The sequence below is a fragment of the Arabidopsis lyrata genome (genome assembly GCF_000004255.2).
Source record: "Arabidopsis lyrata subsp. lyrata unplaced genomic scaffold ARALYscaffold_1, whole genome shotgun sequence".
NCBI lineage: Eukaryota > Viridiplantae > Streptophyta > Magnoliopsida > Brassicales > Brassicaceae > Arabidopsis > Arabidopsis lyrata.
Genome location: NW_003302555.1, coordinates 8,859,877 through 8,877,084, shown reverse-complemented (window position 1 = coordinate 8,877,084; position 17,208 = coordinate 8,859,877). Strand labels below are relative to the sequence as shown.

General features: G+C 36.3%; 5 protein-coding genes across 7 annotated transcripts; 1 reads left to right on the top strand and 4 right to left on the bottom strand.

Annotated features, from left to right (window-relative positions):
• Window positions 1–801: 801 nt before the first annotated feature.
• LOC9326467 (Fanconi anemia group J protein homolog) lies at window positions 802–8,343 on the top strand. 3 transcript variants are annotated; one of them, XM_021014450.1, is made up of 29 exons: window positions 802–1,214; window positions 1,290–1,371; window positions 1,466–1,541; window positions 1,661–1,725; window positions 1,843–1,890; window positions 1,981–2,081; window positions 2,160–2,301; window positions 2,437–2,498; window positions 2,585–2,658; window positions 2,740–2,810; window positions 3,207–3,294; window positions 3,378–3,456; window positions 3,543–3,632; window positions 3,732–3,840; window positions 4,179–4,272; window positions 4,347–4,430; window positions 4,548–4,704; window positions 4,788–4,969; window positions 5,150–5,194; window positions 5,299–5,327; window positions 5,412–5,533; window positions 5,597–5,674; window positions 5,765–5,889; window positions 5,964–6,098; window positions 6,184–6,398; window positions 6,620–7,493; window positions 7,586–7,657; window positions 7,832–7,954; window positions 8,040–8,343. In XM_021014450.1, exons 1-29 carry the CDS (start codon window positions 833–835, stop codon window positions 8,082–8,084), a joined length of 3,849 nt encoding a protein of 1,282 aa, XP_020870109.1. In that variant the 5' UTR covers window positions 802–832; the 3' UTR covers window positions 8,085–8,343. The 3 variants fall into 3 exon arrangements, with proteins under 3 accessions (XP_020870109.1, XP_020870110.1, XP_020870111.1); XM_021014451.1 differs by having other exon boundaries at window positions 5,627–5,674; window positions 8,040–8,342; XM_021014452.1 differs by lacking the exons at window positions 802–1,214; window positions 1,290–1,371; window positions 1,466–1,541; window positions 1,661–1,725; window positions 1,843–1,890 and having other exon boundaries at window positions 1,989–2,074; window positions 8,040–8,341.
• Window positions 8,344–8,476: 133 nt separating this feature from the next.
• Window positions 8,477–9,484, bottom strand: LOC9326466 (putative WUSCHEL-related homeobox 10). Its single transcript, XM_021014453.1, has one exon. The coding sequence runs from the start codon at window positions 9,003–9,005 to the stop codon at window positions 8,592–8,594; it is 414 nt and encodes a 137-aa protein (XP_020870112.1). The 5' UTR covers window positions 9,006–9,484; the 3' UTR covers window positions 8,477–8,591.
• Window positions 9,485–9,677: 193 nt separating this feature from the next.
• On the bottom strand, window positions 9,678–11,496 carry LOC9326465 (WUSCHEL-related homeobox 14). The gene is made up of 3 exons (XM_002890357.2): window positions 11,061–11,496; window positions 10,041–10,427; window positions 9,678–9,913 (listed from the first exon to the last, which is right to left on the bottom strand). Exons 1-3 carry the CDS (start codon window positions 11,248–11,250, stop codon window positions 9,870–9,872), a joined length of 621 nt encoding a protein of 206 aa, XP_002890403.1. The 5' UTR covers window positions 11,251–11,496; the 3' UTR covers window positions 9,678–9,869.
• Window positions 11,497–12,465: 969 nt separating this feature from the next.
• LOC9326464 (high mobility group B protein 3) lies at window positions 12,466–14,433 on the bottom strand. Its single transcript, XM_021012555.1, has 8 exons — window positions 14,291–14,433; window positions 14,062–14,110; window positions 13,837–13,932; window positions 13,503–13,560; window positions 13,343–13,387; window positions 13,173–13,253; window positions 12,850–12,936; window positions 12,466–12,743 (listed from the first exon to the last, which is right to left on the bottom strand). The coding sequence occupies exons 2-8, from the start codon at window positions 14,100–14,102 to the stop codon at window positions 12,726–12,728; spliced, it is 426 nt and encodes a 141-aa protein (XP_020868214.1). The 5' UTR covers window positions 14,103–14,110; window positions 14,291–14,433; the 3' UTR covers window positions 12,466–12,725.
• A 710-nt stretch (window positions 14,434–15,143) lies between these two features.
• LOC9326463 (high mobility group B protein 2) lies at window positions 15,144–17,125 on the bottom strand. The gene is made up of 8 exons (XM_021012554.1): window positions 16,939–17,125; window positions 16,609–16,657; window positions 16,383–16,487; window positions 16,049–16,106; window positions 15,915–15,959; window positions 15,716–15,796; window positions 15,549–15,635; window positions 15,144–15,450 (listed from the first exon to the last, which is right to left on the bottom strand). The coding sequence occupies exons 2-8, from the start codon at window positions 16,647–16,649 to the stop codon at window positions 15,433–15,435; spliced, it is 435 nt and encodes a 144-aa protein (XP_020868213.1). The 5' UTR covers window positions 16,650–16,657; window positions 16,939–17,125; the 3' UTR covers window positions 15,144–15,432.
• Window positions 17,126–17,208: the final 83 nt, after the last annotated feature.

The following is a 17,208-nucleotide window of genomic DNA, read 5'->3' as shown; positions in this document are numbered from 1 at the left end:
AAGTCTAACAATATAATAAAGTGATTCAAATAAAATTTTTAAATCCAGTTTAAAAGTCTAAAACCGTAACAAATATTAAAATAGTATGAGATCGCGAATGACATAAATAAACTAATAAAACATCGCAAATTCAAAATAGCTAATCTCGGTTATTTCTCTCACCATTCCATTCATTCTCCTTAGACGGCACTGTGAAGTTTCATTAAAAAATTTAAAACAACAAATGAATCTAAAATCTAAAAAAAATTCTAAAAATGATTGAATAGAGTCTAAAACTCTATATTTTATTCCAAAATCAAATGATATTTTTAAAACTCATACCTAATCGGTTCAACCGGTTCACTGGGTCGCGGGTTAATGGCGGATTTTGTGGGTTTTCTCGGTTCTTAAAATGACGGATATTAGCATAAAACCCAAACCGAAAAAGTGTATGGGTCGTGGGTTAACCGGTCGGACCGGACGGTTCGGATCGGGCGTGAAAACATTGAAAAAAAGATTGCATAATACGATTATGAAAGTGGAGAGAAGACAATTGAACATGACACCATCTCAATTACGTGATTGCCTCCACACAAATGGGCTTTAATAAGCCCAGTTATGGTCCAATATCTTAATGAATACGGAAGTATTGCCGTTCTCTCTTAAATAATCAGAACTGTACGTCGTTTTAATGTCTCAGCTTACCACAGACAATAACAATGGCGGGCGCCAAAAGAAGAGAAACTCGAAAAGGGGTCGAATTTTCCCGCCCATTTATCTACAACGCGAAATGCTCGAAATTCTCTTCTCGTAGTTCTCATTTTTCTTCAGTCACCGACTCTCGACGAAGAAGATGGCTTCCACAACCAGCAAATCGGATTCGAAGGAAGAAGTGAAACAAACCCTAAACTCCAAAAACCCTAAAAATGTCTACCAGATCGGAGGCCTTCAAGTTGAATTCCCTTATCAACCGTACGGAACCCAGCTTGCGTTCATGAGCCGGGTCATATCTACGCTCGATCGTGCCCAGAGAGACGGTCACTGCCACGCGTTGCTCGAGTCTCCCACTGGTACGGGCAAATCTCTGTCTTTGCTCTGCTCGGTTCTCGCTTGGCAACAGAACTATAAATCTCGGCTTCTGAAAGGGAATTTGTCTCATTCGAAAGCTGCCCCTGAAGCAGCCACCGATCCATTGAATCACGGAGGCGGATTCATACCGGAAACGCAACCCTCAGGTTCGTCATTGACTTTTAACGAAATTGCATTTATGATTAGGGTTTATCTCTGAATAGTGGTAAATCTCTGAATAGATACTCCTGCATCTACAAATGTGGAGAAAGCTGAAACTGCAACTAAGAAGAGAACCAAAATTCCTACCATATACTATGCTTCGTAAGCTTTAACATCAGCAATTTTGGAAATGTTGTGAATATAAATTAATGGTTTTCTTCTTATTGATTGATTGTTTGTTTTTGTTCATCTTAAGACGAACTCATTCTCAGATTACTCAAGTGATTCGTGAGTATAGGAAAACTGGTTACAGAGTGCCCATGGCTGTATTGGTATGTTAACTTGACTTTGCTCTCTTTTGTGGACTTGCTTATTTTATGGTTAATCAAGATCATATGTCATATACTAAAGTTGTTTTCTTTTCCTCACGGGTCTGTCTTCATTGTGCAAGGCTTCAAGAAAACATTACTGCACTAATCGTCATGTACTTGGGAAAGACAATGTAGATGATGAATGGTATGTTTCATCAACATTCATACAATCTTATCTTTTATTAACTTGTAATCTTTTCCTAGTCGGTTACTCCTAAAAGATACGGGATATCCTCTGTACTAACTTGTAATCTTTTCCTAGTCGGTTACTCCTAAAAGATAAGGCAAACATACAATGTTCTGAGTTCAAGTGAGTTTCTCCTGATGATATAAGTTCTTTGTTTTTCCCCCTTTTGTTGTTAGCTCGTCAAATCATGTAACTGTTTTCCTTAACTTCCAGGAACGTCAATAAAATCACATCTCATCCATCACTTCAGCCCAGAGGTCACAATGAGGTTCATGATATTGAAGATCTTGTAAAAGTTGGAAAAAATGTTAGAGGTTAGAATTGGTTTATTAAGTTGTACTTTTAATTGACTGTATTTTTCTGTTTCTGAATCTCTAATAATTTTCTTGTAGGCTGCCCATATTTTGCTTCCTGGTCAATGGCGGAGAACGCACAATTGGTATTTTGCCCTTATTCCTATATAGTTAATCCTGTCATTCGAGCAGGAGTTGAAGTAGATCTGAAAGGAGCGATTATAATTTTTGATGAAGCACAGTAAGCTTCAGAACCTTCTTACTTTTAATATATTCACACTTAGAATTTGCTGGTTGAAACATAAGTTTGTAGATTTCTTAGCATGCTTGTGATGTTGATGATAAGGCCGTCTACTAAATCTTTCACTGTCCACAGTAATATGGAAGACATTGCTCGTGAAGCAGGAAGCATTAATTTGGAAGAAGACACTCTTTTCAGTATGTACCACTCAAACTATCCTTGCAGATATTCATGGTTTTGTTCACTTCGTTTCCTTTACTAATGTGGTTTAAGTGTTATGCAGAATTACAGAATGAACTAGAACAGATGAGCTTGGCGCAGCCAATGATTTATCAACCCTTGTGTGAAGTAGTAGAGGTAAGTCATTTTAACTGCAAGATAATTTTCGGATGTATCTTTGCTGATAACTTTTTAATATTGAGTGTTCTATGTATTTAGGGACTAATAAGCTGGATTGGAAGAAAAAAGGACTCATTAGCAAAACGTGATTTTCAGCATTATTTCTCTAGGTACGTTGATACTCTTCTTTTAAACATGTGCATTACTTCTAAAAATTTTAAATGTTTTAACTGTATTTATATTTTTAGTTTTCTTATTTTCCATGAGAACTGGTCTTGTTTGGACAACTCTTAACAGCTGAATACATTGTTACTCTATGTAGCATTGGTGTCTGAAATGTGGTTAGATATATACCTTGTGATAACCCACCAGAAAATTTTGTGCACTTGCATGTAGGCATAATCTGCATTGTATATGTAGTTATCAGATAATCTAGTGTTACCAGGAAATAATTCACCTGCCATTGGTTAACTTTCTTTCCCAAAACATTTCAAGTTAAGTAGGGAAACCGTGTTTGTAAAACAGTAACCAAGTATCATTTTAGTTCTACAATGACATGATTGCAGCTGGACTGGAGACAAAGCTTTAAGAGAGCTTGAGGAATCTAATATCACTCGTGAATGCTTCCCAATCTTATTGGAATGCTTTACAAAGGTTAGTCATTCCTTCAATGTTATCTGGCTAGGCCCACAGGCCTTATATGATGCTTGAATGTGCAATTGTGATTACTGTTCTAGGCTATCAGAACATCAAAGGAGGCAGAAATGGAATCAGATATGCTTTATTTGAGCGGGATATCTGTCTTGACACTAGAAGGTTTTTTGCGTCTCCCTAACTTTTTAAGCATTGTTTCCTGTAAAATCATTTCGAGGATGAGAGCTTATTGCACTATATTCATGCAGAGTTGTTCTCTTCACTTACATACTTCTTTTCAAGAAATGGAAGTCACATCTTAGATTACCAACTGGGTTTACAACGCTCTACTAAAAGAGGTAGAACTGAATTTTGATACACCTTTTGAACCGAATGTGTGAAAATTTTACCTGTCTGTAAAAACAAAAGGTGTTCATTGTTGCTCTACTTGGCTGCAGGAGATCCTTCTCGTACCTGGACGCATACTTTCAGTTTGTGGTGCATGAATCCTGCTGTTGTTTTCAAAGACTTAGCTGATATATCTTTATCCATCATTTTAACATCTGGGTAAGCTGTAGTTTCCTGTTTCTTACTATTGCTTCTGCAAAAAATTATGTTATCCAGTACAAAGTCACCTACACCTTTTTCCATCTGAAATTTTGCAAGTAATAACGGCCTGTTATATAAGTCTTGTTTAAAACCACAACGTCTTCAGTGTACAATGATCATACGCATTATTCTTTTTGTTAAGTTTTATCACACATTTAGTTTTTGTGCTTCACATTCAATATGTGCATAGCGTTCTACTCCCCTCCTTAACCCATTTGTAATTGTTAGCTTAATTTTTATTATTTTTTGAGCCATCTCGTTCAGTAATGATTAAGTTTTGCGGTTGTGAAATATAGGACTTTGTCACCAATGAATTCTTTCTCATCTGAACTTGGGATGCAGTTTGGCACTTCTTTAGAGGCTCCACATGTTATTGATCCTAATATGCAGGTTTTGACTTAAGCTCTCCACTTAGTAACAGTTTCGAGAATTGAATGTGAGATTTAACAATATCTTCGTTCCAGGTGTGGGCTGGCGCAATCTCCAATGGTCCTAGTAATTATCCTCTAAATGCAAGTTATAAAACAGCTGATACATATTCATTCCAGGTACCGGTCATTTTTAGTCACTGGGTCAAGCTCTTTTTGCTTGTAAATGTGTTCATCTTGTACTGTGATGCATTGTTTTTGTGTATCGTGAATGCAATGCTCTACTTTTCTTTGAAGGATGCTCTTGGGAAATCATTGGAAGAAATCTGCACTATTGTACCAGGAGGCTCTCTGATATTCTTTCCAAGCTATAAGTTGATGGAAAAACTCTGCACGCGTTGGCGTGAAACTGGGCAGTGGTCTCGGCTCTGCTTGAAAAAGGACCTTTTTGTTGGTGAGTAACTGTTGCAACAAATCATATTGTGATGGTTTTCTTTTTTCTTGTCAAAAATCTCGAATAAGTGTCCTTTATTGCAGAACCAAGAGGAGGCGCCCAGGACGAATTTGATTCTGTTCTGAAGGGATATTATGATTCTATACGCGGGAAGAATAAATTAGTTGGAAGAAATAGAAGAGCTAAGAAAGCAGGGCCTATTAAAACTGAGACTCAAGATGATTCCAAGAAGGGAGCTGCATTTCTTGCAGTATGTAGAGGAAAGGTTTGTTTTTGTTTTTGCTCTTGTCTTAGTTTCTATTAAACAAAGCAATCCAATCTTAAGATATTGGGTGTCATTGGATCCTATGAGCATGACATGGGTACCTTTTATCATTCAAAGAATATAGCGTGTTTAAAAACATGAATGACTTGAGGTTTGAGTTTAAAGCTATGCTTCTAACAGGTTTCAGAAGGGATTGACTTTGCTGATGACAACGCCAGGGCAGTGGTATCCTTTTTAGCTGCATTGTCTTGGATATTTTTGATAAATAAGATTTATACTGCTCAAACTGTCTTATGAATGGACTGTTAAACCTTGATGTTTACATACAGATAATTGTTGGCATTCCATTTCCAAACTTGTAAGAATTCCTCTAAATTCTTTGAGCTTTGTTCCAATCCATCTTAGGGGGGAACAGTTTTCTAATTAATCACTTTCTTGCCAGACATGATATTCAAGTCGGACTGAAGAAAAAATATAATGATACCTACAAGTCATCTAAAAGTCTTCTTGGAGGGAGTGAATGGTATTGCCAACAGGCCTATCGTGCTCTAAATCAAGCTGCAGGTGCAATGTGATAACTTGCATTCTGTCACTTCGTTATTCCAGTCAATTTTAATACTGTAACAGGTTATTCTGCCATGGTATATTTATTTATAGGACGATGTATCCGGCATAGGTTTGATTATGGTGCCATCATATTCTTAGGTAATTATAAGATTTCATTACTCAACTTTATTAAAAATTAAGATCAATTCAGTTATGATAGCTCTGAGGTTGTCTTGTTTTGGTGTCCAGATGAGCGATACAAAGAACAAAGGAACAGAGCGTCTATTTCAAAGTGGCTAAGGCAGTCTATCAAAGTGTATGATAATTTTGAAGCATCTATGGAAGGGTTGAGATATTTTTTCAACAGTGTCAAGGTTCAAAACAATCTCATTCCCTTCCTTGAAACTTTATTACATAATCATTAAAATTCTCTGAAAATTGCATGCAGGAGCAAGTTGACAGTAAGATGTTAGGGTCCCAGGACGATACTGTTGAGAAGAACTTTTCCTTGGAAAACCAAAGCAAAGAATACAGAAGGAAGGAAAATCAGATTCAGAACAAATCTAGTCAAGTGGAACCAAAAGTACATTTTAAAGCAAACAATTTATTCTGTGTTGTGGTGTTCTCTTATGAATTCATTTTGTTATTGATAATGAATTTGTGTGCAGGTGGAGGACGTGGAGAACTACACAAATTCGAATCCAAAATATCCTTTTATAGATGAAAGCAAAGCCTTTGGGGATCACAGAGATGTGGAACCAAAAATAGCTGAAGATTTGAGATACATGGGGCATTCGGCGCAGACATTTGTTCAAGTTAAAGAGGAAGCTGAATGCTGTAGAGAAGTTATTGACCTTGAGTGCGGTGTCCAACCTGAGCCTGGGTAAATAAATCAGACAAGTTTTCTTAAGAAATATCTAATTAGATCTGTACCATTTCTATCTCACGTGTAATGCTTGATAAATTGTCCTAAAGTAGCATGTTTGTTAGTGTTAGCTTCAACTAGAAGAGTAGCATGTCATGTGGACCTTGATTTGAAATACCGCAGAATGTAAGGTTATATTATGCAGATCCTTAAGAAAACTTAACAACCTTCATGTGCAGGTATTGTGAGGTATCATCGGTGACCAACTATGATGAAGATCTGGAAACATCTTTTGTCAAGGAAAGCTCTGGTATGATCAATGGTATTTCAGTTGCCAGTCCATGTTCTTGCTCGGTGAATGAAAGCTCTAGTCCAACAACAATAGGTCGGAGATCTCCGAGGTCTCCTGATCAATTATTAAAGCAGCATATATCTACTCCAAATTTCAGAAAATCTCCTCTTGGAGCTGAGTCGTCCGTAGTAGCAACTTCTGAGAGATATTCCTTTGGTGACACCCGTAGTTTGACTCTAGAAGCAGAGTCATCTTTCAACATGAGCGTTAATTCTCAAGCTTTGAAGCGAAGAAAGTTTACCAGCTCTCCTGTCATTGACCTTGAAGACGAAAACAGCGATGCTCCTAGTACTAGACCCTCGGAACACATGACTTTAACAAGAAAAATTGAGTTTGGATGTGGGAGTACGGAACCAAAATCCCAAAACTTCAACATATATTCTTTTCCAGAAGTGAATCAGAAAGTGCAGCTTTCTTGTTCGCTCTGCAGAAGTCCATTAGGTCTACCTGAGAATCACTCATATCTCAATTGCTTGTTGACTTCGTCTTCCAAAAAGTATTTGCTGTCTCTTCTGAAAAAAACGTCAAGAACTGGAGCTGCAGAAATGCCAACAAGTGTTTCAATTATCATGACAGATTGCTCAATGGTTAATCAGAGACTCTGCAGAAAATTTGAAGGCTCAAAAGGTCAGGGAATTTGGTGCGAGCAAGATGGATGTGTTTTCAATACTATCTCTTGCCCTTTCTGCAGTATTCCAAACACATGTCTCGGAGTGCAAGTCATGGCTACTGATTCATCAAATGTCCAGTTTTTGAGCAAAGTAAGCTGACTTTAGTGGTGATTCCTTTGAGTGATTGGGATTATTGTCTTGAGCTCTCGCTAATATCAAGATCTAATTTTACTTGTTTGCAGATTTTGTTCTTTGCTGATCATCTAGAAGTCACTAATGAAGCTGCAAGCAAGGATTCAACGTTAAAGCACAAGGTATTCTTGCAAACCCTTAAGTCTTTAGAAGCAATTTGAGGCTTCAGTTTGGGACAAATGGAGATGCGAAAGATTTTGAAACAGGACTGAATTTGTTTCAATTCTTTCAGGACAAAGCTTGTGGTATCAATTACACTGTGTGCATAAATAATAATAACCTAATGAATATTGTAGGAACCTCTTGCTGAGACTAATGCAGCTGTGGATAAGAGTGATGTGTTTAAGTCAATAGAAAGATTTGCATACTCCCCAAATCAGCAGCAAGATTCAGGAGGCTGGAGGACTACAAAATCAAAGGTCTGTAAAGACAATATTACCATGCATTCCGGTTTCTGTTTACATTGTTAGTCTGATCCCACACTTCAATCTTGATTCTGTGCAGTTGAGACTACCAAAACGCAATTTGCCAACGAGCCAGAAAACCTAGAGAAAGGATGCATCAACAAGATGAAGCGGTCTGATTCATAATGAGGAATAAGTCAAGACAGCCAAACCAGCACCAAGTTGTCATAAACGAACCAAGGAACTTTGCTCATGTGGCCGAAGAAAGATTGGTTTTTGCATCTAAACATGGCCCGCTTCGTTCAGAACTTAATTTATGTTCAGGTAGTGGCAATCCCTTGTTAATTCGAGTAGTTCATGATGAGTTAGGTACGTGTATATACATGTTTTACCAGAAATTTGTGAAAAGTAAATTCTACAATTAAAAAAAAAATTGTTGAATGGCCACAGAAAGTAAATTCTACACACGATGATATCAATTTATTGAGAAAACCAAAGAAGAGCAGAGGGAGGAGAGTTCTTCATCTTTGTTTCACTCTCAGTCTATAAATTTGTCCCTATTCAGCAAATGCTCAATCCCTGAAACCACAAAAAGTTCACCAATCATCTCTGACTCAATTAAACCAAAATACGATGCATAGACACATAAAAATCATATAGTAAGATATTTACCTAAATCAGGACTCGGGAAAAGTATATGCTCATAAGACTCAAACGCTCCAGAATCTCCTCCACAACTCTCTCTCTCATCAGTTGTTGTCACGGCCGCATCATCCGCCTGACCAGAGGTAATTGTCGTTGTCTGAGGTTGCTTTCGTTTGGACCGAGCTCGTCGGTTTTGAAACCAATTGTAGACACTTTTCTCCGTGATTTCTCCATGTTCAGACAGTTCCATCGTGATCTCTTTAATTCTCCGCGGATTTGGGGTTCCACTTCCTTCCTTGTAAATGTTCTCGAGAATCTGAAGTTGCATTGACGTTGGAGTCCATCGATGCCGAGTCGACATTCCATGAGCGCTTGACGATGCCACCATCGGATCAAAGTATCCGCCTCCCATTGAATTCATTCCTATTGTATATTCTCAAATCATTACCATAAAAATTCAGTTACGTGACCCTTAAGTTTCTCCCAAATCCAATTATGGAGTATTGTACGTACCTGATGAGAGAAGTGGGACAGAAGAAAGAGAATTGTGGAGGAAGACGAGCTGGTCACAAAGAACTGCGTAAATGGCGATTTGCTTACGGAGAGCCTCCATTTGCTCCTCCGTCATTACTCTATCATCAAACGTACCGTTTAGGCTCTCTTGCTCCATCTCCTCTTTCACCACTTTGTCTTCTCCTCTCTTCTTTTTACCATATGAAGAAGACAATGAGGAAGTGAATGAGCTATGTATACTTTTTTTTTTTTATAGAAATCTTTAGTTTATTTGTTACCGTTAACTTTAAACACATTTTTGGAAAGATGATCAATTGGTCCGATTTGTTTTTTTTTTTTCAATTACCAGTTAATTGAGGTAATTTTCGGATACAATTGGATTATAATTGATATAATTATATTCTAATTTTGTTGTCATATAACCAATATCCGATTTTATATGATTTTTGTGAGATGACAATACATTTAAATTTAATAACAATGGAAAAGGCTATTATCATAACTAGGATCGGTTTTTGTCAATTGTTTCCACTGTTTAGTGTCATTTTAATCGAGATTTACAGGCCAATATATAAACCGAGTTTTATATGGCCTCACTTTTCTTTCTGATGCTAAAGAAGGTGTGGGCATATCAATTTGAGGAACACAAAAGTACAATAAAAGACTTGTTGTTAATGTCACACACACAATTCTGTTTTATGAAAACAGAGAAAAGAAAAAAGAAGAGATTAGAGATCTTCTTCATCGTCCCTTTATGTCAGTCTATACGAATTTAACTCTCCATAAATTTCCCTATACTCAACAAGTGCTCAATCCCTGAAACCACAAAAAAAAGACAACCAACCACCGCTTCAAACTCAAAACTCAATTTGAACTCAAACCAATTTAAAAAAAAAAAAAGTTTAAACCTAATGAAATGCAAGAAAACTCAAATGATCTTTACCTAAATCAGGACTTGGGAAAAGTATATGCTCATAAGACTCTAATCCTCCTGAATCTCCACAACTCCTCCTTTCCTCCGCTGTCACGGTCACATCGTCAGCCTGACCATTAGCCGTCGTTGTTTGAGGCTGCTTTCGTTTGGACCTAGCTCGCCGGTTCTGAAACCAATTGTAGACATTTGTTTCCGTGATCTGTCCATGTTCAGACAGCTCCGTTGCAATCTCTCTAATCCTCCGTCGATTCGGTGTTCCGCTTCCTTCCTCGTAAATGCTCTCAAGTATCTGAAGCTGTGTTGAAGTCGGAGTCCACCGATGCCTAGTCGATATCCTATGAGAACTTGACGATGTCCCCATCGGATCAAAGTATCCGCCAACCACTGGCCTCACTCCTTTTTATACTCAAAATCATTACAGAAAAAATCAGTGACGTGACTCTTAAGTTTCTTGCAAGTACAATATATGTATTATCAAAACCACATAACACTAATAACCCTCATTCAAACCAAGCTTCTAAAAAATCGGCCACGAGGTGATTATACTCAAAATCGGATTAAATTTGGAGAAAAAAATAAATAATTGATCGAATTGATCAGTCTAAGCGATTATAAACTATATCTATAAATAGCAATACTTTAATAAAGAAAATTAAATAACAAATTTTTTTAGCAATGATGAATCGATATCTAAGCGGTAGGTAAACTGTCTTCGAATGTCTAAAACATTATGAAATTTGATTCAAAGTTATGCATCGAACACTAAAAAAAAAGCGTTTTGAGTTCGTTAGTTGTATACCAAACGGCAAACACAGTTTTCACTTTATAATACTAAAATCTCAGTGGTTCAAGTGTACGAATGGAAACAACGTTTGCATCGCAAAAAACGCTGCGTTTAAAACTTTCTTCTTACACACTTCATCTACCGTATGCAAAGAAGCTCAATGGTCTTTTTGTAAAAATCTAAGACATATAATAACGTGATCGTTGTAAATCAGAAGAACACACACTTAGAGAGAGAAGTGTTACCTGATGAGAGGGGATTGAAAGAAGAGAGAGAGTTGTGGAGGAGGACGAGCTGGTCACAAATAACGGCGTAAACGGCGATCTGCTTACGGAGGATCTCCATCTGCTCCTCCGTCATCACTCTCCCATTATACGCACCGTTTTGCGTCTCCCTCTCCATCTCTTCTATCAATTTGCTTTTCTCCTTTTCCATTTTTTTACTATATGAACAAGACAATGAGAAAGTGAATGATATATATTCTTTTGTTTAGTGAATAAAGGATCTTTTGTTTACTTGTTACCGTTAAATTAAACACTTTTTGGAAAAGATGTCTTGACTAATGATCAATTGGTCCGATTTAATCTTGTCTGTTACCAGTTTATTACAGGGTAGCTAGAGATACAATTGTAAATGATTAAATTAGATTATTTTTCTGTAAATAATCCAAATTTTTGGTCACAAATTAAAAACTTTGGAAAATTATGGCTATAACTAGGATAGATTTTGGTCAACGGTGTTCACAATTTTGTGTTAGAATTTCAACACTTTAATCGAGTTTTACGGGTCAAGATATCCACCATTTGGAAAAGAAAAATGTGTTCATCCAAAAATATCTAAGATTATCTTAATCCTATGTGTTGATGACATAATAAGACACCACACTAATATATAAAAACAACCTAATTAATTCCAGGTATTGGTTACATCAGTAGCTTGTATCCGTAGAGGAACACAAACTGTGTATCTTACTTTATGTATATAGTGGTTGGGTAAAGCCGGAAGCAAGGCTTAATCACAGCATTATATAATATATTATCGTTGTGACTTATGACTAATGATTAAACTATTGAGAAAATAAAGAAGAGCATGCTTTCTTTTGTTAGTTGATTAAGAAAAAAATATATGAATTTGACCAAAAAGGTTCGTTGATATAATAAAGATATTGATTATAACATAAGTGAGACTATTCTGCATTTCTGCTGCTATTACGCGGATTTCACTCAAATCTTCACTTTTGTCAAAATGATCAAAATTTTAACTTACTTCTTATGTTAAACGAAGTAATACATCCATAGAGAAACTCAATTCTCCTGTAAACTTTTATTTTTTTTCAAATGATGAAAAGGGAACCATATGACATGGCGTTGGTCCATTTGGAAAGTTCAAAGAATGGCCTTAAACCAATTTTATCAACCTGTGTGTCTAAAGTCAATTAACCAAACAAAAAGTAAAAACATGGTTTACACTTTATGGAACACATTGATTAAGAGCGTGATTATGCAATCGTTACAACCCCAATATGATAAAAGTAAAAACATGGTTTTATACTAATAATTTTTTCAGGGTTATAAATCCACATAAGACAATTATCAAGTTATCAACTACAAACAGAGTTTAAAGAGCATTAAGGTAATAACAAACGTAGAGTAATTAAAAAGCTAAATCATTCATTATATAAAGCTGCAAATCTCTCATTCATCTAAACATTCTACATACTTTTTCCATTACCCGTAGAATCAGTGGGAAGATAGGTGATTGCTTACTAAAACGAAACATCAGTAAAAAAGAAAGAGAAAAAAAAAAAGAGCCACTTTAACCAGCCGAATTAATATTTTAAGAGAAAAGATAAAAAACATCCGAGAGATTCCTTGCAGCCTTCTATATTATGCTACCACAACTTCAACTTCTTAGTCATCGTCTTCCTCCTACATTGCATATATAACAGAGTTAATACAATGATTTACTTCTTCATACCAAAGATATTTATTTAGATGCAATGATGCAAAATAGCTAATAGAATCAACCCCAAACCTCTTCACTCCCATCCTCAGCATCATCCTCATCGTTTACCTCTGAGACTGACTTGTCAGATTCCTCATCTTCCTTTGGACCTTCCTCCTGAAAACACAACAAACCACTGTTATTCAAGCACTACCACTAACCCAATTACCAGTTGCTTGTATCATCATTGTTTAAAATAAACATAACTCACACTTCAATCATATGATATTAGTATAAAAAGCCTTTCAATAATGTGACTACTGACTAGTATAAAGAAAGCAGACAACCCAATAACGTGATCAGTATAAACATAACACAGCCTTGTATGAACTGAATGCAAATAACCAATTTACCAGTTTCTTGTTGTAGGCTTTCATGTTCTTCTCATACTCGACCTTGCGCTTGTCAGCTTTAGCCACATAAGGAGCCTTCTCCTACATTATTATAACACCCACAGGTTAATAACACACTTGAAACAATTGACTTAATACACAACTATAGATAACTAGCTTAGAAAACGCACAGAGTCAGACAACGATTTCCACTTTTCACCACCAGCTTTGCCAACCTATAATCCATTGAAATTCATTGTTAGTAACAACTTCAAACACAAAAAGCTAAGGCAAAAAAAAAAAAAAATCATCAAACAAGTTTTGGAATAGGAGCAACAAATCACAACTCACAGCAGCGACAGACTTGTTCTTGGGGTGCTCCTTCTTGTACGTCTCACGGAAATCTTCCCTACAAATCATAAATCAACGCAAGTTTTAGCACACTTAAATAGAATCAGTTTATGAATAATTAACGATACTAACTGGATTATACAGTCAACGATCCAGAACATTTAGGAATGAACAATAACATCAATAGTACGATAGCAAACAAAAAATGGTACTAATCTCGCTTTTGAAAAAGAATCGTACGAGTCAGATTCAGAACTTTTGACCAGAATAAAGTTATTCCATAGAACCAAAGCAGAAGTACTAAACAGAGAAAATTGAAGAAACGAAGGATTACATGAACACGAAGAAGGCACTGGAAGGCCTCTTAGGTTTGTTTGGATCTTTAGCAGCACCTTTGCCTCCCTTCGCAGGCTTCTTAGTCACAGAGAGCCTATATCATCCATCACCAACAAAAATTGAGTCAGAAAACGACAACGAGTTTTGAATACGGATCTGAATCCAGAGATCTAGGAATTAACTAGAAAACAAAAAAATTAATCGATCTAGGTGAAAAACTCACTTTGCGTTCCTGGTTTCAGTCTTGGATTTACCTCCTTTCATGATTGATTCTGCAGAAACAAAAGTAGAAATAGGAATTAAACAGAGAAAAAACCTAGCAGCAGAGAATATTCGGTTCTAAGCTGAGGAAAAACAATTGTGGAGACGAAATTATCACATCTAGAGATCGAAACGCAGAGAATCAAGACGAATTAGAGACGGAAACTGGAAAAAAAATCGAAGGAAATTACCTTGAAGAAGATCTTCGTAGGTGTTGAAGAGAGAGAAATAGAGAGAGAGTAAAGAGAGAATAACAAGGTGTTTGTGAATTGTACGCTTTGTGAAGGAGATTCGAGTGAGAGGCCGAGAGATGAGAGGGTTAAGTGGGGGATGTTAAAATATCTGATGAAACAATTAAAAGATATTTCAATTTCCCACGACATGTGAAAATTCTTTAGGGGTTTAGGCGGGATTTCAAATATATTTCGCCACGTCATCGATCCGAGTGGTTTCTCATCACTGGCTTTTCACATTCTCGCGCCTTTTTTATCCTTGTGTTTTCTTCTGTGTTTCGTAAATTTGTATTTATTTATTTAAGAGAAAAAAAAAAAAAACAGATCGGTTAGGTCAAATTCGAAAGCGAGGCTTAATGACAGAATCATACTCGAATCTTCTCTTTCCTAAAATATTATTAATACTTTCCATATCTGTGTATGATTAACTAATCAATTCACATAATTAATTTCTTTAATCTTTATGTTTAATTTCCTTTTAAGCAAAATGAAAAGAAAACTGATCTCTAGAATAGAGATGGATCAGGATTACTTTTACTCTTTCTGAAGAAAACTAAGTCAACATGCCCTTGTTATATTTTACAAACTTGCTTAATTTAAGACAATTTAGCCATTAATCACAGTTTGTGAAAAAACTTGAGTAAGAACGATTTAGTGGTTAAACCCCCATCAACCTAACACACCATGATTATGGCACATTTGTGGATAATTAACGATGCTAGAGTTTAAGGCACATTTTTTTCTGACAAAATAATGCTTAAGGAATATATAACAACACTATGGTGACAATTTTTTACAAACTGACAAAAGATTTAACCAACATCATTAACGATTTATATCATAAATGAGAAAAGAAAACTAAATTGTTTTATAGGGCAAAGAGTACAGAGCTGCAAGTCTCACTTTCACCATCTAAACATTCTACAATTCACTTTCTCCATCCAAAGGGCTTTAGTGGGAGACCGTGGAAATACAAGATAAAAGAAAGACCCTTTTAATCAGCCCCATCAACATTTCAAGTAAAATAAAATAAAAAAGGATAATCGCCCAGAGAGATCTTTGCAGCCATCTATACTAATGCTACCACAACTTCAGCTTCTTTAGTCATCGTCCTCCTCCTGCATTTTAATAACAGACAAAAGTAACAAGAATTAAAAACAAAGGTCTTTATATATGCAATGATGTAAAAATAACATTAAAAGACTCAACCACTAACCTCTTCACTACCATCCTCAGCATCATCCTCGTCATTGACCTCTGACACTGACTTGTCAGATTCCTCATCTTCCTTTGGACCTTCCTCCTAAAACCACAACCATATCATGATTGGTCAGACAACTATCACTTTCTTTAAAATTGACACATGATTGACATTTGATTTACCAATTTCTTGTTGTAAGCTTTAATGTTCTTCTCATATTCAACCTTGCGTTTCTCAGCCTTAGCAACATAAGGAGCTTTCTCCTGAAATATTGTAAAACCCACCACACATATCATCAGACTTTCATTGTTACATTAAGAAACGTGACATTCTAAATCATAACTAAATTCTGGTCAAACTGTTCAGAAAAAGAGAACGTACAGAATCTGACAAGGATTTCCACTTGTCTCCAGCAGCTTTTCCAACCTGTAATTCACCATCAGTAGTCAGCACAACTTTATAAATCCAAAGATTAAGGTACAAGAAGTTTTAAATTGACCACAAATAACACTCACAGTAGCAACAGACTTGTTCTTGGGGTTTTCCTTCTTGAAAGTCTCACGGAAATCTTCCCTACGTATCACAAAATGTCAACACAAGTATTAACACACAGGATAAAGGAACCATCAACAATCAGTTCAATAGTGAGAATAATTCACAAAGAATAATAAGAGATTCGTTGGAGTACTATCAGATACTTTTTGACTCAACGATAGCAGACAAAGGATTCTCTATTAATCTCACCTTTAAATAAAGATTGGTAGTAACCAGATGAAAAAACTTTTGTACGGCAATAAAAGTTTTATCCATGGAAACTACTGAACACAGAGAATTTGAGGCGAAGATTACATGAAAACGAAGAAGGCACTGGCTGGCCTCTTTGGTTTGTTTGGATCCTTAGCAGCCGCTTTGCCACGCCCTGCTCCTTTTGCCGGCTTCTTGGTCACAGAGAGCCTATCACCACAAAAATGAAGTAACAAAACGCTTCAGAAAAACATACAACGACATGGACAGGAATTTAAATTCCAGAGATCTAACCAAAACAAATTCACAAATAGATCTAGCTGAGACTTACTTGGAGCTCCTGGTTTCAGTCTTTGATTTAGCTCCTTTCATAATTGATTCTGCAAACATATCACAAGATCAGCGAAGAAACTATCGCAAGCTGTAGAAAATTCGATTCTATACATAGAAGCGATAATTGAAAAATTATCATCTAAACAGATCGATACACATCCAAAATCGAGATAGATGCTACAGAAACTAAGCAAGTCAAGCATAAATCACAATCATCCAGAACATGAAATTCAAATTTTGAAACGTGGAATTCGATATGAATAGCCAAAAACCATCACCAAAACAGATCGAACACACAAAATCAAACAAGAAAAACGAAGAAAATTACCTTGGCGAGGAAAATCGTAGGGATCGAGAAGAGAGAGAGAGAAGAAGAAGGAATTTGTGATTGATCAATTTGTGGGAGATTCAAGTGAGAGGCCAAGAGAGAAGAGAGAAGGGCTTAGTGGAGAAAGGCTTGTAAAATATCTTTGGTCAATCAATAAAGGATATTGAAAAAATTGAAATTTCGCACGAAAATGTAAAAACTGAGGGGTTTAGGCGGGATTTCAAATATATTTTGCCAGGTCATCGATCCGTGTGGTTTCACGTTATTGGC